At 41.2% G+C, this 25,756-nt stretch overlaps 1 protein-coding gene across 1 annotated transcript in view; it reads left to right on the top strand.

The window, feature by feature from the left end:
- cacna2d2a (calcium channel, voltage-dependent, alpha 2/delta subunit 2a) overlaps positions 1 to 25,756 on the top strand; it is a gene marked incomplete at both ends in the record, with an annotated part of 211,852 nt that overhangs the window by 111,634 nt on the left and 74,462 nt on the right. Inside the window, one exon of the mRNA XM_083892588.1 lies at positions 19,428 to 19,472. Coding sequence (XP_083748714.1) covers positions 19,428 to 19,472 — 45 coding nt within the window. The remainder of the gene's footprint in view (positions 1 to 19,427; positions 19,473 to 25,756) is intronic.

Raw genomic sequence — 25,756 nt, 5'->3', positions numbered from 1 at the left:
ATGTTAAAGTATGACGACACTGTGAGGTTCTAAAGTGGACTGGGTTCTGATCATGTTGTTGACCATTTCTCATGTATGTATATGTGGAAACGGTTGCACAGTTTTTGGGGATTTTTGTCGCCATGGTTACTCGGAACACTTAGAAAAGTCATAGCACACCTTTCCCGATCAAACCGCACATTTTGATATAGGATGTGTGGGGTTTTTCCCAAAACTGTGGGAGGAGTTGAGTGTCAAAGTTTGTGGTGGAGAAGTACATTTAGATAGTTGGAGACTGACAAGCCCCCCCTAGCCCCTCCCCCTCCTCCTCCTCCTTACCTCACGCACACACGCACCTGTGTCTCTGTCGAAAACCTCAGACAACAGAGAAAACAGGCCCTTTTAAAGTTGTCATATCTCATGAACGGTAAATGATAGAGGTAAAATTCTTGGTTTGTGAGCGTCACAAGGCTCTGAGCAGCGTCCACATTTAATTTCGTAAGAAACGGGTGAGAATTGATCGAGTAATGACAGTTTTAAAATGTCCTGAACTTGACTTTTCAAAAAGTCCAAATCTAAATTTTTAACATGGCAGTCGATGGGGACGTTGACCGGAACTCGCTGCGCAATTAGGTGATTTGAAGAAAAACCGCAAGTTGTATGAAAATAAAAACAACACACAGGGTTAGCCAACAACCATAGCAACATTTCGATGTAAAAAATGTCTGTTTAAGTTGGAAATTGTGGGCAGGAGAGGAGTTTGTTTGGAGATTTTGAGTGAATAATGTTCTACTTCTCACTACAGTGTACACTCTAGCTACCGCCCACGCACGCAATACACACCCATTATAAAAATTAAAAACGTAACATTTTTTTGCAAAACTTAAACTGCGATTGTGGAAAAACCGTAATATGTATCGAAACCGTGACTTAGGTGATAAAAGTCCCAAGTCTTGTGACCCGTTTAAAGTTATAATCACGTTTCTACGTTAAAGTATGACGACACTGTGAGGCTCCAAAGCGGGCTTGGTTTGTCGACTTTTGCCGTCCGTTTCCCATTCATGTCTATGTGGAACTCGTTAAGGGTTTTTCGCGATTTTTGTCGCCATGGTTACGCGAAATCCTTATAAAAGTCATAGCACACGATTCCCGGTCAAACCGCACGTTTTGATATAACTTGTGTCAGGGTTTTCTCAAAGCTGCGGGACGAGTTACGCGGCAAACTTTTGGCGGAAGAGGAAAAATAAGCGGAATAAACGCATCGAATTATAAGAGATGCTTGCTCCGCAATGCATTTAGGCCTGAACTCTAGTTCTACTAGAGTTCAGGCCCTAAATGCATTGCGGTGCAGGCACCTAATTAGTTGATGGAACTTTTTTAAAAACTCAAGATCTTTTATTGGACTGTAAACTCAAAAATTAATTGCCGTAAGTTGCCTTGAAATTTTGAGTTTTCTCAACTTTTAATTTTTACAGTGTAGCTTGAATTCCGTTTCATTGACCTCCACCAAGGAGGTATATATGTTTTCGACGGAATTTGTTTGTCTGTCGAGCAACATAACTTGAAAAGTCACGGGCGGATTTGAATGAAATTTTCAGGAAATGTCCGCAATGGGACCAGGAACAAGTGAATAAATTCTGGGCATGATCTGTAGAGGGACTGAGCTGCCGAGGCGGAGGTCTAATTCTGTAAAATGACCCAACAATATCAGTGATAGTGTTGTTTTTCTGATATTTGGACAATACTCGGCGTCTGCACGGCTGCGTTCACTTGACCAAGTTCGGCTCTTTTCATTAGGCTTTTTATTTTCAGATAATTGGCCCTTCACATGAAATGAGTGAAAGCTCATCGTGGCGACTCTAAGACTAGCTTTGACAGTTAGCAGCTCCATTAGCCACGGAATATATTAGCACTACGAGGTGACGTGGACAGATTCAAATTCAGATTTTAGTCGACGTTAATGAATAGAAACTGAAATCCAATTTTGTTTCATCGACGTCTTTGCTTTTTTTTTTTTTTTTTTTTTTGCAACATTTCCAGGGAGCAGTTGCCCAGAAATTCTCCTTCAGAGCGAATAATAACTGCAATAAGTAGCTCGCTCCGAGTCATATCTGCAAGCGGTGATACTGGTTTTCTATTTTATTCACTGACCATCATGTGGATGCATTTTATGCTTTTTTCCTGAGCGACAAAACCCAGAAGCTCACGGCAGGAAAAACAGCCATTAAATCTAAAAAAAAGGGGAATAGGAGGAGCGGGCGCTTTAGTGGGAGGAGGGTGATATAGCTATGTGAGTTCCTATTAAATGCGCAGTGCTTATTTCAAACACTGATAAGCATAGCCGCGTTGTATAATCACAAATAAATTGCATCTATTTTCATTGTGAGCAGGTGTTTTTTTTTTTCTTTTACTACCTTATGGCTGCGCCGAGACCGAGCGCTCGCAGCCTGCCGAGCACGTAATGGAACACATAAACAGTGTTATCACTGAATCCTGAGCCACAGAACGGACTTCCATCTGTTTGCCACAAGAAGGGAAGGAAAAGAGAAGGGAGGTGTGGGGGGGGGGGGGGGGGGGGGGGGTGGTGGTGTGTGTGTGGAAATGAAATTCCTACACAATTTGGTCTCGTCGCCGCCAAATGTATCTGATGATGTCGGAAACCGGGTTCTGTAACGGAGGCCGACGCTCGCACGCGGCCAACAAAACATGCTGCGGACGCGCGAGAATGTGCGCGTGGTGCGTTCGGGAGTCGAACCTCGTATTAAATTACCATTTTGACAGCGGCTTCTTGTTTCGTCCGTCCATCAGTTTCCCTTCTCGTCTGATGCCGTCCCTCATTTAACTGCTTTGATGGGGCCCGTGGTCGCTGTGGTGACCCACAGTTTGCTAATTCCAGCTCCTTAATTGCAGACTGCTGTAATTTATATAAGTGGTTCTCTCCAAGGTAGAAATGTCCGTTTTTTTTCCGCTATACTTCAACTATTTTCTCTCCGTCTCCTCCTTGTGTGTTTTTTTTTTTTTTTTTTTTCTCTCATCTCAACCTAATCTCAACGTTTCTCGGCTGCTTCAACAGAAAACCTCTTGAAAAACTCGCTGCTCTTCTGCACTTGACTCGGGGAAAGACTGACAAAAGTATAATATGGCGCAGAATGGAGGTCTCTGCAGGAGACTGTGTTCAGGTGCACAAACCTTCAGTCTGCACGGCTTTGGCCAAATCTAATGCAGAGAGAGAGAGAGGGACGGTTCACAGAGCAGCCCCCCCGTGTCTAAATCCCTCTGATCGATTCGCCTGCCTCGCAGGAGATTGGAATCGATAGTCAGAGAAATCCATTGAGTCATACACTACAGACCACGATTTTCACATTTCAACACGTGGCTGACACCCATGAAATGTTATTTCAAAGGATAAAACCTGCAGTCTGCACCTTCTAGTCCAAGCATAAAGAAGTACTATTTTTCAGTGCTAATATACAGTAGATCGTCGCGTAGCTTCAATTATTAGGTCATAAATTACGACATTTATTGACAGTTTAAGTCTGGTTTTTAAGCGTCTTCTGTGACAATAAAGAAGTTATTCGAGGACAACTCCGTTTGCTCTCATGATTGGCATTTTCCATTATTATCAGAAGTTTTATTTTCAACCAAATCGATTTATCTTAAACAGTTGACAGCTGCAGCCCAACATCTTTTTCAATTTAAAGGCATATCTTAAATGAACACTCGGTGTCTGAGGATGATGTAAAATCTATCCAGGTGTGGCTTCACTGGCAGGGAGCGACGCATGCTGGGTATATTCCGTCCTTGCCGTCCTTGGTGCCTGTCTGCAGAGATCTTTAAAAGCCCCCCCCCCCCCCCCTTTTTGTCATTTGTATGTGCAAATCATTGTGAGGGACAGCAAGGCATCTGATGGAAATGATTATGGGGTCGAAAATAACAGGTTTCCTTTGTCCGGGCGTTGATTGTTGATTGGACACTCAGCGAGTCGGTCTGCGCGGAGAAAGCGTGGTGACTTCGGAACGGCGACGGAAACGGCTGAGAAAAAAAAAAAAAAAAAAGATCAGTGAAATGAAATCAAAAGAATTTAAAAAGTTGGATTGAAATCTTGAGGATAAAGAACTGGGGTAACATTCTGCTCAGATGAGTGGAGTCCCGGTGACAGGAACAAGCACCAGCTTCTTTTTTGCATTTAATTGATTGAAAAAAAATCCTCCTGGGATCTGATGATGGCTTAAATGTCTCCACAACCTCTTTGTCTTATTTTAGTAGAATTATTGCAAAATTGGTACAAATACTCCTTGGGGATTGTTGTTTTGTTAAAACCCACTAGTGCGGTGCCCGTAGGAAATTATGTTCACACCGCAAATCAAATATGCCTCGTAAAGATGTTTCCAGCATGGCTGACGGTCACAAAACAGCTAGCTATGCTAATGCTAATCACAGCCTCGCCAGCTTACCTTTGGAAACGGGTTCGCCAAGTTAGCTGCAAAATAGTAGCATGCTAACGACAATAGATAGATAGATAGATAGATAGATAGATAGATAGATAGATAGATAGATAGATAGATAGATAGATAGATAGATAGATAGATAGATAGATAGATAGATGGCCACCATTTTAAACTCTGAAATGCTATTTTCGTGGCAACTTTGTATAAAATTGCCTAATAGGTATAATCTTGATATCAAATCATACATTTTTTGACCACAGAGGAGTCAGATTTATTATACTAGAGATTATAATTTATGTTCATCATTTGACACCAAAATCACTGAAATCGGCACAGGAAATGAAATTCTGATGTAAAAGATGGTTGGAAATGGCGGCCATCTTTAAAAATTGTCGCCAAACTTTGGTGCTTTTTTTCCAGGTGTGAAAGATGGCCGCCAATTTAAGCTCTGAAATGCTATATATAATCTATAAGGTATAATCTTGATATCAAATCATAAGTTTTTTTGACCACAGAGAAGTCAGAGAAGAGGCTTAAAAGCTTCCTTTATGTTCATCATTTGACACCAAAGTCACTGAAATCGGCCCAGGAAATGAAATTCTGATGTAAGACATGGTTGGATATGGCGGCCATCTTTAAAAATGGGATTTTTTTCAAAAGAATGACCCAAGAGGTAGACATTCAGTCAAACTTTGGTGCTTTTTTTCCTGGTGTGAAAGATTTTTGTTTGCTAATCTGCTCTACTATATGTCTTCATTTGTTGTACAGCACCTCTGCCCCCTGACGATCAGATTGAGGCCTTGACGGGGAGGCGTTGGCATGTGTGTGTGTCACGTCGGATAGGGTTTTTTTTTTTTTCTATCTGGCACTGTGTCCATGCATTGCAGTGATGCTATCACTTTTAAAAAACCTTTCTCCTCAATGGGCACCTGTCAGCCAACAATGGCGAGCAGCATTACCCAGAGTGCATAGGGACAAAGCCGCCCCACCCCCTTTATCGCCGTACCCGGAATATTCGGACTGATTTAACTGCTTTTACCGACAGGCGCTGAAAGAAAGAGGAGGATTCTGTGAATTCCGTGTGCTCAGGTGAGGAAGTTTGCAAAGGGAGATTTATAGAAAGCAGCAAGTGCAGATTCACGGGCTAAATGGGGGCATGTCCAGAAAAATATATGTATTTTAAATCATTTACTTTTAATTTAGACTTCTCCCCTCCCTCGTTACAGTTATCTCTCGCGTGCTGCCCTATCTTCTCCAGTCTTTTGAAGTTTTCAGAGGAGGAGGATGGTGATCTGTCTGAAGAGCAGCAGAGAGACACTGATGACATGTGCATGGAGAATGTCATTCACTTTGCTGAATTTGCACTGCGCATTTGGGGCCACGTTTGTTTATTGGCATCCAAATGAACATCTGCATGGAGCTACGCTTTAACGCCGCAAAAAAAACTCCCTAATCATTTAAAAGCCTGGGGATGCAGAGAGGAGGGAGGAGGGAGGAGGGAGGAGGGAGGAGGGAGGAGGGAGGAGGGAGGGAGGCAGCCCCGCCCAAGGCCTCCATCATGCACTCCTTTATCTGAATTTCACTCTTACTCCCCCCTCTCTCTCTCTCTCTCTCTCTCTCTCGCTCTCCTTTTTCCAGGCCAGCACTTTAATTTCCAGTTGACTCTGTATTGACTCGACATTATAAAGAGAGTCATGTGTGTAACCTTCAGTGGTTAAAACAGGCAGTCGTTTGTCACAGCAAACACCTGAAACAACACTTGATGCATGTGTCTGTCTGCGTGGCTGCGACTGTGAGCTGCATAACTTTAAAAAAAAAAAAAAAAGCCTAAAGGACATGAGAGGAGTTTCTGGAGATGATGGTTGTGGTTGTGGCCCGATGAAGAACTAATTGTTGGTGATTATGGATTTTCAAAAAACAGCTCTTGTGCAAGATTGGGATGTGTGATAATAGAGCTGCAACTAACGATTATTTTGGTAATCGATTAATCTGTCAATTATTTTCTCGATTAATCGATGAATCGTTTGGTCATAAAATGTCATAAATTGTTAAAAAAAAAACGTTGATCAGTGTTTGTCAAACCTGGAAATGATACGTTCTCGAATGTCTTGTTTTGTTCACAAACCAAAATGATTCACTTTTAATGATTTCTTCATGTGGAGCAAAGAAACCAAGAAATTATGCACTTTTAAGAAGCTAAAACAATCATAAATCTTGTTTTAATCATGAAAACCGATTATCGATAATCAAAATAGTTGCCGATTAATTTAGTAATCGATTAATAATCGATTCATCGATTCATCGTTTCAGCTCTATGTGATAATGACAGATGTTTGGTAGAGGCTTATACTTTCTTTGGTACTTTAGGAGATGATCATGAGTTTGATGTTTCTGGGTTATGGTTAGGGTTAGGTTGGTTCGTTATTCGTTGGTCGTGTTGTGGTTTAGTTAACTTATTATTTAACTTACCTAACTTTTATTACCTGGAACATGATGATAAACACCATGAAAGTAGAAGGCAATAGATTTGGCCATTAAAAAATAGTAGTTTTATTAGTCAAATCTAGACCTGCACTCTTAGAAATAAGGGTTCTTCTACAAGGGCTGAGGTTCTACCTGGAACCATTTGATTCTGAAAAACCCTTTCCAGAAGAAAGGGTTGTTCAAGGGTTCTTGGTAACACTAATGGTTCCAGTAAGAACCATTTTGATCCAGAGAACCCTTTTAAAACCCTTTCCTGAATAAAGGGTTTTAAAAGGTTTCTTGGTGGAACCCTCCAAAAGAGTTCCAGTTGGAACCTTTATATAAAGGTTCTACCTGGAGCCAGAAAGGGTTCTCCTATCAGGACAAGCTGAAGAACCTTCTATGGTTCTACTTAGCACTTTTATTTCTAAGAGTGTTTTGTTAGGCTGTTTTTTTTTGGTTCGGCTCCATTTAAAATCAAACAAACAAATGATACAAACAAATAAAACGATGTTGAAACGTGAAAATCTAAATTAAACAAAAAAATGCACTTTAACTAGGGTACTAACCCGTATGTGGAGAAACTAAATGGAGAAACCTTAAGTTTAATGCGAAAGTGAGGTTTTTCTTGTTGTTCTTGTTTGTTTACATGTTTATCTACAAGAAGATAGCATGGAGCAAAGCCAAATGACAAAAGTTCATTCATTTTTCTTGATATTAATTCATCGCAAAATCGGGTTTTGAGACAATAAAATCTGGATTTTATCTTGGCCAAAATGGAACGGCCCTAGTTTCTACTTTCCGAGTACTTTAGGAGATGTTCGTGAGTTGTATTGTTTCATGAATTGTTTGTGTGTTGTTTTGTGCTTTCACTAGCTTATTATTTAACTTGCCTCACTTTTTATTACCTGGAAAATGATGATAAACACCATGAAAGTAGAAGGCAATAGATTTTGCCGTTAAGAATTGTAGTTTTATTGGCCAAATTTAGGCCTGTAGTTAATCAAGTGATTGGCATTGGGTTTTTTTTGGTTCGACTTCATATAAAAAGCACTTTAACATGGGTATTTACGGTACAAGCCCCGTTCATGTATCTAGGCTGCGCTGTGTTGCCGTAGTAACTTCCGTCACAAAATGGAGAAACCTTAAGTTAAATGCGAAAGTGAGGTTTTTCCCTTTCCCTTGTTCTTTTTTCGTTTACATGTTTATCTACAACACACGTGTCAAACTCAAGGCCCGGGGCCCAGATGTGGCCCGTCACGTCATTTTATGTGGCCCGCGAGTGTTCAATTGGTCTTAAAAATCTGTGTTAAAATAGGTCTGTGCTGCTTTAAGGCCTGTGTTGACCATAAACTACATTTCCCACAATGCACGGTGATTGCGTTGCCCGCAAAGTGGGGCACTTAAAAATGATAGTTTTATTAGCCAATTCTCGACCTGGAGTGAATCAAGTTTTTTTTTTTTTTTTTTTCTTTCGTTCGGCTCCATTTAAAATCTAAAATTAGTTTGTTCTGAAGTCGTATTTTTTTGAGCCAAAATATTCCACTCGCAGGAGAAAAGGTTAACGGTGCAAAGAATAACAGCGTCCACGTCGTCGGCTGTGTTTAATAAGTAGCTCAGTGTGTGTCCGCGCCTTGTAATTGATTTAACGTTCTCTCTAAATCAAAGCCACGCCGCAGAAAAGATCAAGGTGTAGCGTTTTATTCACAGATAAACCCTGCGAACTTCACACGGCGTTTAGATCTCGGAAAAAAACGTTTCGCTCCGTGTCCGCGATTAGTTAAAGGTTTTTTTTGAAATTTTTCTTACGCGAGCTCACCTTTTTCACCCTGTGGCTCACAAAAACTGAAGGAATAAACGAGTTTCCTATCATGTGTTGTGATTTCATCCCGACGTCTGCTGTGAACGCCCTTTTTTGTCCATACATTCCCTTTGCGTTTAATTTTGCTGGATAAATTGGATGTCAGTCATTCACTTACTTACCATAAAATGATTGTAATGCACCTGTGTATCAGTGTGTGTGTGTGTGTGTGTGTGTGTGTGTGTGTGTGTGTGTGTGTGTGTGTGTGTGTGTGTGTGTGTGGAAGTATGTGCTCAGCCTGGAGCCCTGATCGCATGCTTCCACTTACAGCAGAGGTGTCACCAGCCAATATTGCCACGGTGTTTATCTAGTTTGAATGTCTTAAGTTCGCACTATTTGACACCCAGAGATTCTGATACCGCGGTTTGCCGTGGAAATAGAAAGACGGAGGGGGCGACTGGAGTGTGTGAGATAAGAAAAGGAGTTATAAATTATATATATATATATATATATAGCTCTATATAACAGCTTTGCCACTTTAAAGGTGAAGTAAGTAGTTTATAGTGCCATCTAGAGGAGAGGCTGAAATTTACAACAAAGAACTGCTCCTCTGCTCACCCCCTCCCTTCCCTGAGCGCTACGGTGTCCTCAGCCGGTCAAATGTCGTCCTCGTCATCTTTCTCCGTGTCAGCAGATGAGGTTCGTGAGGTGAGGGAGAGGGCGGAGCTACCGCGGCCGTAGCAGACGAAGCGGAGAGAGTGGAGGCGGGACTTCCTGCTACAAGTAAAGAGACGCTTGATTTGTTCTCTTGCGTTTGTCCTTACAGGCTCCGGTAGAAACATGGCGTCTCGCTGCTAACAGTGGCTATGCAACCGCGGCCCGCGACCATGTTATTTTACATGACTTTTTGAAACACTACGAAAATGAAACAAAAACTATTATACAGCGACTAGACAATGCAGGAGCACATAATATGTATAAAAAAGTGGATTTTGGGTCATATAAACCCATAAATACTACACAGTGTCCCTTTAAGTAAGGAGATCTTCTCTACATTGTTTATATTTGTGTGTGTGTGTGTGTGTGTTGTATCTTATGGGCTGTTGCGTGTGGTTTAATGAAGAGCACTAAATGAAATCCTTTATTGTGTTTGATATAATGTCAGCTTCCATTAAGGAAACTGGTGCTAGGAATGATTGCTAGGGACCAGGAAAGAGGTGCTCAGTGTGTGTGTGTTGTTGTGTGAGTGTGTGTGTGTGTGTGTGTGTTCCTCCATGCTTGTGTGCACACCCCAGGGTAAGGCAGAGGCACTGTGTTCTGTAATTATAAAATCATTAGCAGGTGTCCAGAGGAGATATGAATACGACTGTAATCTGTCCTCACCCATGATGGAGCACTTGTGTCGCGTTCAAAATGTCAAACCTGTCTCAGCCGACCCACTGAGCGAGCTCACACCTTTACGTTCAAAAGATTTACTTCCATCGACCATATATAGACACACACATGCACTCCTTCATATGACAGACGTTGGTATGAACCAGCTTTTTACCAGTGATGTTGTGACTCTAGGTTTTATTTGTCATTTGTGTCAATGTCAGACCCACATTTTCACTATATTATAGGGTTATATTATATAGTCTATACATTTTCACTATATCATAATGTTATATTATATATTGTATACATGTTCACTATATTATAGAGAAAACTTACTATATTATAGTGAAACATTTTTTTTTTCACATTTTTTATCACTATATTAGTGAATATGTGTTTTTCCACTTTTTTATCACTATATTATAGTTAATTTTTTTCCCCCACTATATTATAGTGAAAATGTGTTTTGTTTCACTTTTTTTTAACTATATTATAGTGAAAAATTGTTCACTTTTGTATCAATATATCAAAGTGAAAATGTGGCGTTTTCACTTTTTATCACTATATTATAGTGAAATGCGGGGTTTTCTCACTTTTTTATTTCTATATTATACTGAAAAAAGGTTTCACTTTTTATCACTATATTATAGTGAAAATTTGTTTTTTTACCTTTTTATCACTATATTATAAATATGTTTTTTTTTCACTTTTTTGTTTCTATATTATACTGAAAAGAAGTTTCACTTTTTATCACTATATTATAGTGAAAATGTGTTTTTTTCACCTTTTTATCACTATATTAGTGAATATGTATTTATTTCACTTTTTTATCATTATATTATAGTGACATTTTTTACCACTATTTTATAGTGAAAATATGTGTTTTTCACTTTTTTATCGCTTTATTATAGCGAATTTTTTCCCCACTTTATAATAGTGAAAATTTGTTTTTTTTTATCACTATATTATAGTGAAAATGTGGGGTTTAAAAGCTATAGTCCTCTAATGGAAGGATGATTTTCTAACTGCACGTGAAAGACAACATTAAAATAACATAACTTGTGACAGAAAAAAACAGGCAGAAGAACAAACCTCATATTCAGAATATTTTTAAATAGTCTGAATATGAGGTTTGTTCTTCATTTGTCTCTTAAAAGAGACAAATGATGCGCTGGCCTGCACCTGGTCAGACATCACAGCGAGCAGACACTGTCGCTCTGGCAATGCCAGACAAAGTCACATTGTAATTTAGAGCGGGGGTGTTGGTGGTGGTGGTGGTGGGGGGGCAGTTTCTATAGCAACAGTAGGCATCTAACCTAACGCTGGCATTTGCTGAAATCTGAAATTGGCAAGAGGAGGCTGGTGTTAAGGATAGAGAGATTAGAAGAGATGAAGATAAGACCGGGCCAGGGAGGAGGACCAGGAGTAGAGATGGGGCAAAGGGAGGAGAGAGGAAGCAGATTGAGATAAGGGAGTGGAGAGGAGGGAAGGAGGGAAGGAGGCAAGGAGGGAGGGCAGGAGATGAGCGGTGGAAGATTGATGTAACAGAGGGGCTGGAGATCATCACCTGACCTTAGTGTTTGTCTCCTGTTTGGAATTTGTTGGTCCACTCAGCATGATAGATTTAATTTACTGATAGCACTTTGTGTCAGAGGGAATTTCTCAGACTGTGTGTGTCTGCGTGTGTCTGTGTTGTGTGAGTGTAGACATGGCCTCACATGCACACCATGCTTCTGTACATGCATTCACAGGTGCATACGTACGGACTGTTAAAGGTGATATACAGTATGTTGCATATGAACAACGAGCTTTGGAATTAAAGACCGTTTCTGCAATTCCAATTCAAGACATTGCAGGAGTGGAGTTGCCAAGTGCAATTTTCATGCACATATGTACGTCCCTCGGTCTGTGTTTTTTTTATTAACATGGAACCTATATGGTTTATTTTACCGTGTCAGCAACAGGCGGAGATTGAATGTGTGTCTGGTTTAGAGCAGCAGTGGAGAATTGTCACATGAAAAGAGACGACAGGACGACATTACATTACCAGACAGTAAAAACAGTATATACATTAAATATCCACTGAAAAATGCAGACTAGAAGAGAGATTATTAGCTAGACTTGGTTGTTTTGCTTTCCTGTTGGGGAGAAGTATTCATAAGGGTTGGTCGTTTTTGCTTGTCCGCTGGTTGAGACATTTTTGAGATTGGTACTGAAGCTTTTTAGGTTTAGCATTCGGCACGCGTACTTCTCATTACCGTAACTCCTAGACTAGTTGCGATATCTAGAAAATTCAAAAACTATGGATGATGGTGATCTGTCCAGGGTGTTACCTTACCGTCTTTCGCCTTATGTCACCTGAGATTGGATGGGATAAAGCGGTAGACGATGGATGGATAGATACCGGAAAGCAGAGAAATAGAGCTTTGTGCCCATATACTGGTCATTACGGTAGCCCTCGGGACTTCTGCGGAACGACCATCCAATCACAGACAAGATTCATCAGCTTCTCGGCACCGTATTCCAGTGGAAAAACTACCAGAATTTTGACAATATTCTACAGACATAAAATCAAAATAAATCCAGGCGGCTAGATTATAATACTGGTCATAAGAGGGTTAAAGTGCTGTGAGCTGGATTAGTGGGTGGGTAAATGTGGGTGACACAGCAGACATTGAAGCCCAGGTTTCAGTTTATCATGTTTCCTTAATCTCTGATGGCACGACATGATCAGTTTATGTCTTAACATAAAACATTTCTTTCACATAGCACCTTTAATATCGGCCATCATTGTTTTTATGGTACATTATTCATCCATCCATTTAATACTAACCGAACCGCTTAATGTGATCCAGGTTACCGTTATGTTACCAAAAATAGCTCTGGAGCTGTTAAAGGATGCGTCAGCTTGTACATAATGGTCGTCCAACCCTTTGTTTCTTTGAGTATTGCACTTTTTTTTCTCCATAGCCGCCATCTCCTCCCCAGGTTAAGAGACACACACCTGGGTGATCACATGACGTAAAATTGGCCGTGCACAAAATGGTTCTCACGACAGCGCTTATGTAACATGTCTCGGGGATGGTCCCTTTAGCGCTTTCATGCTTGTCAGACCACAGTCGGGGGGGGTGAATGAAACAAAATGTGCAGGCATTACGTGTCATTGCGATGACAAGCATCAAGGCCACTGTCGAGAGAAAAGTCGATGCAGAATGTTGTGCTTTTTTTCCAGAGAGACCACAAGAAAAAATTGTTGGTATGAAAAAAATAAGCCAGTGGTGAAGAATGCAAACCTCATGGATCATTAGCTTGAAACCTGCTGCTACACTGGAGGAGTTGCAGCAGCAAATGCGCTTGTTTTCAATTTTTTGAAACACGTTTTCTTGTAATGAACACTCTTATGTGGATTGTGATTGCACAACTATCGGCTTTAACGGGACCACATTCTGAGGCGTGCACTGTTGTGATAAGAAAGGTAATATCTATGAAGCCCAAACCTCTTTTGGAGGGAGAATTTGTAAAGGAACCGTTTTGCCGTGGAGCTGCTTGAAACAGACAAAGCTTAATTATTCATTAATCATTTGAAATTTTGCCTCAAAGGGTGGAATTTTGACATAAAACACACAAGGAGATGTTTCCAAGACAAGAGGACATTACCAGACAGTAAAAAAAAAAAAAAAGTAAATATGTTAAATATCCACTGAAAGAGGGAGACTAGGAGAGAGAGCATTAGCTAGACTTGGGGCCAATTCCAATTCCTATCTTAACCCTCAACCTATCTTAACCCTCATAATAAAAAAGTGTTGAGGGTTATTTTGTCACTTAGAAATGGGACACCCCTTAAATGCAGATACGTCTTCAGACTGTAGGGGGCAGAATAACGCAAAGGCTGCGTCCAGTCTGTCAACTCCAAAAAAGAAGAAGAAGAAGAACACATTTACGTCAGGATTATTTATAAACGATCCGTTTGTCAGTCAAGTTATTAGGTTTTCAGTTAGTTATAAGATGATACTCATACAAATATTCAGCTGACAGTTACCACACACCACGACTTATTGAAAAGTAAACCATAGCAAACGATCGCTTGTCCGCACCGGCCGGCTATTGACAAAAGATCGTAAAATAAAAATAAATGTTACGCAACAATGACGTCAGTAATCCATAATATGGGCCTAAACTAAGATAATACAATGGTTTTCATCATTTTTATATCTCTATTAGTAAAGAAAATACTTCATTTGTAGCGTACTCGTTTCGCTGCTTTCTTTCTTTTGAGCCATCTTTGTTATGTCAAAACATGCAATGCATTCTGGGTAGCCCTTGCTCCCAACGGTGGTCTCAAAAAATCTCAATATTGAGGGCAATACAGCTCTTAAACTTGCCCCTCAACTTAATTTGCACAGCACTTGCACTAGAGGGAGCTCACATTTTTGAGATTGAGGGTTAAGCAAGGATTTGGAATTCACCCTTGGTTGTTTTGCTTCCCTATCTGGGAGAAGTATTCATAAGGGCAGGCCTCTTTTGCTTGTCCACTGGTTGAGACATTTTTGAGAGTGGTACTGAAGCAGCAGCAATAGCTAAGAAGCCCAAACCTCTTTTGGAGGGAGAATTTGTAAAGGAACTTTTTAGCCGTGGAGCTGCTTGAAACAGACAAAGCTTAATTATTCATAATAATTTATATATATATATATATATATATATATATATATATAATTTATTAAACACACAAGGAGATATTTCAAATTCGTTGGGCTGTCTTTCCAAGTTGAAGAGATTTTTGTCGTAGGTTCTTCTGAGGTTCCTTAAGTGTTTCAACACGTGAGCTAGTTTTTCACTTGCGGTGCCGACGCATCGACACGTGCCAGTGTAAGAAAATAATCGATGCTCTCCACTTCACCCGTCACTGGTTTTAAACTTTTTTGCCTCGATCGATGTAAATGTCTTGTGTGCAGTAGCTGGACAGTGCCAGGAGAGAGAGAGAGAGAGAGAGAGAGAGAAGCTGAGTGTGTGATTTGCTGGCTCGGTGTTGTGTCAGACATGTGTTTAACCCTGACCCCGCGAGCCCACAGAGATCTGTGACCAGCCACAGCAGATGGCCATGCAGTCTCATGGGGTCGTGGTGTCCTCCGACTCATCCACACACACCACACTACTTCTGTCCAAGGCAGTGTGGTGTGTGTCAGACTGTGGTGTGGAGAGATTTTTGTCCCTTCATGAGTAGACTTGTTCTCACTTTAGTTGCACAGTAAATGATGCTTTAAAGGTTTTATTTTCATAATACTGCAAGGTAATCATCCTATGGGGGTGATCCATCCACCCATCCATTTTCTACCGCGATATCCTCCACATGAGGGTCGTGGGGGGGGGTAGCTGTGCCACTCTCAGCTGACATAGGGTGATGGGGTACACCCGAGAGTCCAGGGTTCTTCAGTCCTGGTCCTGGGGACCCACTTCCCTGCATGTTTTAGAAGTTTCCTTGATCCAACACACCTGATTCAAATGATCAGGCTTCCGCAGAGCTTGTTGATGATCTGAACATTTGACATCGGGTGTGTTGGAGCAGGGAAACGTCTAAAACAGGGGTCACCAACGTGGTGCCCGCGGGCACCTGGTAGCCCTCGGGCAGCCAATATGGTGCCCGCGGGTTCACTTCACCTCAACTCACTTGCATGCATCCATATGATCATTCGGTAAAATATCATTGATATTCTTTATAAAAACTGACAATCGTTAGGAGTAAGCACTGGAATTAATGTGTATGCAAATGAATGCATAATATTAATCATTTGGTAAATGGTAAAAAAAAAAAAAATGGTGCATAAAATGTTTATATGGTAGCCCTCCATATTGTTCTTTATCCTTCAGGTAGCTCTCGGTCTCAAAAAGGTTGGCGACCCCTGGTCTAAAACATGCAGGGAAGTGCAAACATGCAAACTCTATGCAAAAACCCAGTGTTCCAACCGGGGCTCGAACCCAGGTCTTCTTGCTGTGTCCAAAACATTCAAAGGTTAATTGGACACTCTAAATTGCCCATTTTATTCTTTATTTATATGAAACCTTTATTTAACCAGATAGAAATCTATTTTCCAAGGGTGACCTGGCCAAGAGGTCAGCTGCACACGTCGTAATAAATATTAGATTAGCTATACTGTAGGAGACAGGTTACAAACACTGTACACGATGTACAATGTTAGCATGACATTTAAAAGTGCAGGAGTTGAGGTCACAGTAATAAACCTGTGAGTGATTGGTTGGTTGTCCGTCTCTATATATTTGCCCTGTGATGGAGTAGGTGACCTGTCCAGGGCTGCACCTCGTCTTCCGCCCTATGTCAGCTGGGATTGGCACAGGCAGCAGCCCCTGCGATGCCTCATGTGGAGGTTAAAGCGATAGTGACAGTGAGTGGACGGATGGATGGATGTCGGAAGTGAAGGTGAAGTTGCACGAATCTGCAGCACCATGAAAAATATCCTTATACCTGCTTACAACATACACACAACTGTGCATTGTGTTTCCATCCAGAGTGTGGGGTGCAGTAAGGTAAACATGGCTCGTCTTAGAAATGCGTTGGGTTGCATCAACCACCGCAGCAGCTGCAATACACATGTTTGTGTGGAGGGTTCTTCTATTCTATTAGATTGAGGTGTTCTGAGTGACTCACACAACATATATGGACAACTAACCCTTCAGTGATACCGTGTGGCCTGTAAAGAAGCTTGTGCATTGACTGTATGTGTGTGTGGATCTCCAGTTTTTATCCAGCCTTCTTCTTATATGAATCACTTCTGGATACTATGAGTGCAGTGGTTCCTAAAGTCTGGGTAGCGACCCCCTAGTGGGGCGTTACGGTATTGCCAGTGGGCCATTAAATATAAATAAATATGTTTTTTTCTGTTCAGTTTTGTAATTAGGTTTTAAATTGCTGTAAAATAAATACGTATAAGGAATTAAACAAAGCCATGGCGTTTGAATTATGTATTATTTTTCTTTTTATCCTTGTACAGCAGGTAATACATATATTTATTAATTGGCACTGAATTTTTTTATCCCATGAATATATATGTATATATATATCCCATACATATATATATATGTGTTTGTATATACTGTATATGTATATGTATATATATATATATGTATATGTATATATATATATGTATATGTATATACATATGTATATGTGTGTATATATATGTATATATATGTATATGTGTGTATATATATGTATATATATGTATATGTGTGTATATATATGTATATATATGTATATGTGTATATATATGTATATATATGTATATGTGTATATATTATATATATATATGTATATATATGTATATGTGTATATATATGTATGTATATGTGTATATATATGTATATATATATATGTATATATGTATATGTGTATATATATGTGTGTATATATATATATATATATGTATATACATATATATATATATTTATATATGGTAATTATTGATCCTAGTCCTGTATATTGATCGGAGTCATGATTTGAATGAGCCGCAGTGGATTTTCAGATTCAGTCACTGGCGCTCTTAATTTTGGAATGGCTCTACGAGGAAATTGTGTAAACAGTTTTATAGCAACACAGTGGTGAGTTGTTGGCATAGGGGCGTTGGACTGCAAACAGAAAAAAAATATGGTGTGTATTTCTTTCCCAGTGCATTATTTGTTTTTCGGGAAAAGCTGCTGGACTTCATCCCAAGTGTTTATTTACAGAAAACAGTCTTGAATAATGAGTTGTAATGCCGCAGTAGTGAGGAGTAAACTCTTAAGAGGCGAGCGAGGGACTAATCTGAACGGGACCGGACTTCAGATCAATCCGGCTGGCAGACACAACAACACTGTTGCTCTGCCTCTCTTTATCTCCTCTCTCTCTCTCTCTTTCTCTGCAGAGGTTATTTTTAGCTCAGGTAGTTTTTTTTTCCCTCCACTGCATTGACCACCACCACCACCACCACCCATCTCTGCCCTCTTAATTCATCCCTTCATATCTCCCCGACCTCAGCCTTCATCCTAACTCAACGCAGCTTAACCCAGTGCACTCCCTGAGCGATCCTCTGTGATCTCTTCACGTTCCTACGTACCTTCCGTTCTCACCCATAAGACTGGGGGATGGAAACGAGGGAGTGCAGGTGCGTTAAGGAGTTTAATCATCGGGGGTTTGGGGCAGATTTCACTATTTTGCCCACTTTCATTTTTGCCAAAAACACAGACTTTTGAGCGCACCGCATTCCTTTAAGTGTTGAGCTGAGCCGATGACTGAAGACTGAGATGAGTTAGAAACATGTCATGGTATAGAAAGAGACTCAAAGAGTCCAAAGGGAATGTACAGGGTCTTGCTCTGGAGTTTGGTTTTAAGGGGCTTCAGCTGATGACTTAATAGTAGTTTAACCAGAGCAAACAAATCCCATGGCATTAATTCCCGTTCTTTTGCTTTTTTTCTCTTTATATACACTACCGTTCAAAAGTTTGGGGTCACTTAGAAATGTCCTTATTTTTGAAGGAAAAGCTCATTGAAAATTTTTTTTCAATGAATATGAATCAGAAATACACTCTATACATTGTTAATGTGGTAAACGACTATTCTAGCTGCAAACGTCTGGTTTTTAATGGAATATGTACATAGGTGTATAGAGGCCCATTTCCAGTGTTCTAATGGTACATTGTGTTTGCTTATGGCGTTAGAAGACTATTGGATGATTAGAAAACCCTTGAAAACCCTTGTACAATTGAATAGAAATCATTATTTCTAATCTTGTCAATGTCTTGGCTTTATTTTCTATTCATTTTGCAACTCTTTTGATGAATACAAGTGTGACTTTTAATGGAAAACATCAACAAATTGTATAGGTGACCCTTAAACTTTTGAACGGTAGTGTATTTTTGTTCTCTCCTGTCTGAAAACACACCCATTCTGATGCCGATAAGACTCTCCCAGAGTCATGTTTTCTCCATGTTACATCTGAGCTCATTTCTAACAGCTTTCCACCAACACATGAGAATATTATTTCAACGTTTTATCAAACAACAAAGTTTGAACATGCGCCACATGCATCGCTCTAACAATGGACGGATGCATTACATACATCCTTCGATATCTCTTCGGCGGCTGTTCTGATCTGCTCGCCCTTTTTCACGACTTGTCATTCCACATCACACTACTGCTCCTGTGTTCTGTGATGCTGATTATATTCTCATGCTGCACAGTGTGATTGAATATAACCATGATTCTCTCTCTCTCTCTCTCTAGCTTACCACGGCCAAAAGAGCCGGGGCTGTTGTAAGCGCTGCTATATCTTCTCTCATCATCTTTCTTTTCACTTTTCTCTTCTGCACAGGAGAATGCCATTTCATACTACGATTCCAAAGCGGATTCTGACTATGTGAGTACAGTAAGGACTGCTTCCCCCACTCCCACCCCCCCCTCCTCCGTCTGCCTGCATCAAATCCTGACTCTTACCTCCCCCTGCAACCCCACCTCTCCTGCCCCCCTGGCCTCCTCGGTGTTGATGCCCCCCTGCCTCCGTTCACAGGCCTCCTGTCTGTGTGTTATAGTGAGGTGACACTGCTTTCACGGTGAGTTGGTGTGACAGAGCAGGACCGAGCCAAACGTGCATGAGGCGGTGACTTCCGCTGTCCTACCTGACCCCCACGCTCCACACCCAATAATCAGAGTGTTTCCCCTAAAAGGGTTAGATCGGAATTTTGGACATAAGACCTATTTTCCAACTCGGCAGATGTGATGGAGACGTTTTCAAGAAATGTCATTAAGTTCTTCTTGTTGCCGAGTTCGCTGGTGCTATGGCTAGCGCAAGTCAATGGTACACGCGCTAGCATGGCATTAGAAACACTCATACCGACTCCGCTATCGATGTACATATCTGTGTTGATGGAATGTTTGAAATAAAACCAACCTTGCAATTTGAAGGATTTATGTCTCAGCAGCAGCAGCAGCAGCAGCAGCGCGTCATACTTCCTGTTAGGCTATGGCAGCGGCGGACTGATTCCTTGCTGCTGAGAAAGTAGTCCCTCAAAAATGCATGCGATGTGAGGTTAATGTTTGTTTCAAATATTATTCTATCAACACAGATATGTACATCGATAGTCTGCCGCTACAATCGATTTGCCTCAGGTGCACTGTGGAGTCGGTATGAGTGTTTTTAATGCCATGCTAACTTGTATCATTGACTTGCGCTAGCCATAGCACCAGCGATCTCGGCAACTAGAAGAACTGAATGAAATTTCTTGAAAACGTCTCCAGACGTCTCCATCACACATATTGGAAAATAGGTCTTATGTCCAAAATTCCGAACTATCCCTTTAACCCTGGGTCCTAACTGTGTCAACTTTATTGAACCTGAAACTATGAAAATGTGTGAGCCGCACACTGCAATTGTGAGATTACAATTTCTAGCATGCAATGTCGGTCGTACTCTGGAGAATATGAATGGGATTCTGAGGAAAGGCCTATACAGGGTTAGGGTTGTGAAGGGCTCCGGTCATCGAAGGTCTGCAAATCACCGGTCTCACCGCACCACTGTGACTCTGACTGCAGCCCAGTTCCTGCTCCAGCTCGCCCGCTGATTGATTAAAGCCCAATTTATACTTCTGCGTAAAGTGCTCTGCGTAGGCTACGTAGAGACTCTGCGTCGACGCAGAGACTGTCGAAGAGCCTCTGCGTAGTCTCCGTCTGCACGAAATATTTTTTTAGGGTCCGTCACTCCGTCAAGGGACTACGGAGACGGCAAGAGCTGCGATTGGTCCTCAGGACAGGCTGAGCTAAGCTGCTCTGTGCCGGCTCTCGGTGCGCTCCGGGCGTCCTGACAGAGGCGGAGCTGATCCCCGCCGATAACGCCCCTGCCGAACTTTAAATACGTCATATCTTAACACACACAGCACATGTTTAGACTCTAAATGGCCAATTTCTCGCCTCAAATTATCTTAAAACTGCGTTCCGTGACACAGAAAAGTGAGAAACGGCCACTTTTTCAACAACAACAGTCTTTCTCTCTCTTTCTTTCTCGGACACCATTGCTCACTGTAGCCAGAAGCACAACAACCTTGCGCAGCGACCCCTACTGATCGGGCGGGAAATTGCAGCGCGTGTCCGTCACCACGACGCAGAAGTATAAATGCTCGAGGCGTCTCCGTGGTGACGCAGACGGATAACGCATACGCAGTCGGAGAAGTATAATGTGGCCTTAAGTTTCATGGCGGAGTGCAAGAAATCCCCCCCCCCCCCCCCCAGATCACAAAAAAGCACAAAAAGATGGGACGAGAGTGAGATAGAGAGGTGAAGAGAGTGAGAAAAGGAACGGCGTAGAGGAGCAATAAATCATGATGTGATTTCTCTCTTTGTGCACACTACTCCCCGTGATTAATGACTCAGCACTTTAGGGCCTGTCAGCACATCTAATTGGGGAACATCGGTCATCATTAACATGGCACACTGAGGCTGAGCCAGTGACACACCCCCCCTGACCCTCACTTCACCATCACCCCCCCTCCACCGCCACCACCACCACCACCCAAAGTCAGCGGTGGAGGTGAGGCAGAGGTCATTTTCCTCATCTCTACAAACCGAACGGCAGCACACGAGCACTCTGCGCTATCTGTATCTTTGAGTTCTCCCGCGATGACCCTTTTCAATTAAGGTTCTACTGCCGGAGTTAAAACCTTGTACTATTAGCGAGATATGATGAGGATTTGGTTCTGCAAAAAAGGTAAGTGATGGGATGGCCGGGCTCTCTTATCCAGGCCTTGTCTCCTCTGTTCATTATCCTGTATTCTCCCTTCCCTGTCAGTTTCTCCACTTGTTACTGTGCCTTTGATGGAAAAGTGTCATAACACAAGTTAAAAAAGGGCTAAAAACCGTGTCGTTCCAGCACTTTATCTGGTGCATACAGTATAACTCTATACAAACGCATGTATTATCAGTTTCAGTTAAACTCTTCAAAGTAATTACGCGCACATTTTTGAAGCCTTTTAATCGGGACTTTTTAAAATTGGGAAGCCTATGGCCAAGTGGAAAGGAATTGGGCTTGTAACCAGAGGTTTTGCTTGTTCAAATGCCTACTGCTCCTGTGTCTGATTTGTGTATGTGTTCACTACCGGTGGGTTAAAAGCAGAGGTCGGATTCACTGATAAATAAAACTAAATTGTAATTCATGTTTTATTAAGTAGAAAATAGTTTGACTCACAAGTCAAAGTCCACCACATTTTAGGGGCACTCGCACATATAATGCCTTGCTTTATCACACGATGGTGTGGGCGTGCACGGTGTGTGTCGTAGCCGACTTCACAGGAAAGATTTGCTAATGTTGCTAAAGCGGTGGACGTATAGCGTCCTCCATGTCCAAAATCGCTGGAGCTTAAACGGAATGACCAAATGTAAAGATGATCATCCCTCGACTTCTTCAAGGCAAAAAGGTGATCCAGGCACAAAGTAGCAGGAAAGGAGGAAAAAAGTACTTGAAAAGCCGTTTATTCTGCATTCATGCACCTGCTTCACCGTTTGTGTGCCATACTTTCCATTGTTCAAATGAGATAACAATGATCGGACTAACTAGAACACCATCTTGTTTTGAAGTATGTCGTTTCCCCGTTTTGCCAAATGCAACTCAACTTCCAGATTATCCTTTATTTGCACTCTTTTAAGTCACCTGAGCTGCAGCTTCTCTACAATTCAGCAGCGACTGACGTTGCCACATTCAAAGCGAACGAGCAGCGCTTCAGTTGACGCTGTTCTCCGAGTCCCTGCAACGCTTTAGTTCCTCTGGGAGAAACATTTCTGCCAGTCGTATCCTTAGGTGCTAATGTACTTAATTAACCGTTTCATTTTGTGGCAAATTACATGTTGACTGTGCTCGAGGAAATGACTGTTTTTTATCAATGTTGGTTTATGAAGAACTATTTGTTGGGTCTTTTTATGTTGTGCATTCCTGCGCTCTTTCAAGTACACACACACACACACACACACACACACACACACACACACACACACACACACACACACACACACACACACACACACGTGACTGGCAGGTTTCAGGCAAATGCTGGTCGGCTGAAGGCAGGAGGAGCAAAAAAAAATCTTCAAAATGTCATCTCTGGCCTCTTCAGCATTTAATTAAACCTTGAGAACGGGGAGATAAAATTAACAAATTGGGTAATGAATTGAGCAAAACAGGTGGTGGGGGGTTGAAGAAAATGAACCAATCAGTCTTTCCTGTGTGGATTTATTCCGCTCCTAATTAGACGCTGCCTTGGTTAATTATGATTTGGCTCTTCTGACGGAAGAAAGGAAGAAAAGATGAACAAAAAAAAAAATACCTCTCTGCCCGACATTGACAGAATTAGTGTCAGACTGAGAGATAAACAAACACCCTCACGCTCACAAGAGCCGGCATCCCTAACCCTAATCAGGTTTAATGAATAGATATTCTGTCAACTAATCTGTTCTAAACCAACTTTAAAAATGGTCATATTTATACAATATATATATATATGTAAGTCACATATAATCATACATTATATGTGTAGCAACAAGTCGGCCCAAGGCAAACCAAGTAAACACAGAAAAAAAGTAGCTCTTTTCAAAATAAGAGATTTTTTCAAGCCACTAAATGCTTAAAATCACAGTTTTGTTGTGTCTTAAAACCATTAACTTTGATTGAGTGAGGGTTGTTTGACGCTGTAAATGGATTCCTAGCTAGGGTGTAGTGATGTGTTCCTGTGCTTTTGTTGTTTTTTCGGCCAATCGGCTGCTCCTCACAGAGAAAAAAAAAAACATGGCCGCTGCTGCTGGGCTTCCGCTTCCCACTGCTGCTACGAAATGCTGCTGTGTGTGTTCACCGTTGAATGAAGACGGACAAGGAAAAACGCAGAAGAACTAAATTGTGGCTGTACATCTTAAAGAAGACGGATGCTTCTGGTCATGCCGACGCCGAGCTCACTTCTGCCAGCTTCTGCCGTGCTAGCGACACATTAGCATTTAAGCTAGCTAATTTTATGCTAGCATGCTAGACATGATGCTAGCACACCAAACCTCTTTTATTAACCTATCTTCGTGTGGGGTGAGTTGTCATTAACGTCGGCAATCTACGTTACATTAGTGTTCATTCGAAGTCGCATACAGGATTTAAAAATGTTTTTTCATGCTAGACACTGTCTTTTTATATTCCACTGTGCGTTTCAGAACACATATACAACATACAGTTTAGCAACTTATGTAATTATTTTGTTTTTATAGGTAGGCAGTTACAAAAGTTACATGTCAAGGGTATATTCGAGTTAAGATTAAAGGAGAAAATAGATAATCAAATAGTGGTTGCAGGTAAAAAAAAATGACAGGGTCAGAGGCAGGCGTTAACTGTTGCACATTATATTCAAACGAGGTGAATTCTTTTGTTGACTTTGAAAAGGACCGAATCACATAAATGTCGCTGGTGCTTCCCACCAACAGATCATAATTGCATTTTAATAGTCAATTAGAGTTGGCCCATCAATCAGGTTTCTGACATGGGTGGTTTTGATTTAATTTCTCCAAAGTTCAAACATTTTCCTATGGTGTCACATCCAGTTAATGCCTTTTGCTCTATTAGAATAACGAAGTACATTTTGCAGTCGCACATTTGCTGAAATGCTCCTTTTTTTTAAGGTCAAATTTTTGCTTTTTGAGTTCACGACGAATGACCAGACATACGAATTGTGTTTTACAAATATTCAATGAATAAAAGGTAATGAAGGATGACTAATTAAGGGAGGACGGTGGAGGCATGGTGCCAGACGGTGCTAAGGGCTACTTCTGTATGGCACTGTATCAAAGAGCGTGGTGCATGAGCGCACATTTATTAAATTGTCTTTATTTAACAAAGACCCATCCGTGCTGCCGTACATTTACATTAATTTACGAACGTCGATGTGGAGATGTGACCTGCTCACTTGGTACGTGGGGGTTTTCTACTGTAAGAACAAATTGAAACGGGTTTTTAGACCCACACTGAAATCACATCGAGAATAAGTTAATAGACTCAGCCAGAGAGTGAGGTTATATCTTTTTTTTTTTTTTTTCACATCCCACAATCACTTCCTCCTGTGGTTCCCACAGACACAGATTGTACTCCATTGATAACTTATCAAGATAAAAGAAAAAGCTTAAATGTCAGTGTTACCGCTTTATCTTTTGGCTTTCTTTGATATCTGACACTTTCCTAATGTAATATGTGTGTGTGTGTGTGTGTGTGTGTGTGTGTGTGTGTGTTAGGCTTTCTCTTCATGTACAAGAGCCAGATTGAGGCGATGAAAACAAGCACACACGTTTTTTACTTAGTGAGCACATTTCTTGTTTTGTTTATACAATCGCATTTTAGAAGAGACAGGCTGTTAGGAATCATCCAAATGGATTGGAGACTAAACTGTGATTATGTGGTGTCGTTTGCTGTTGAGGTTAATATGTACGGCAGCTCATGTCTGGGATATTAGTCGTCTCGTGCACTAAATGAGTCTCTCTGCTTGGTGTCTGCGCCGATACCTGCTTCTGTTTTTGTGTTTAACGTCGTCTGAATGTTGTGTGACCAAGGCGTCGCGATTATACACACTATGCTGTAATAGATTGGATGTTTAAAGCCACAGAAATGCAGGCGTTTTCAAGTATCCCCTCTCTATC

The sequence above is a fragment of the Microchirus variegatus genome, assembly GCF_963457635.1.
Source record: "Microchirus variegatus genome assembly, chromosome: 7".
NCBI lineage: Eukaryota > Metazoa > Chordata > Actinopteri > Pleuronectiformes > Soleidae > Microchirus > Microchirus variegatus.
This window is presented reverse-complemented; position numbering and strand designations above follow the sequence as displayed.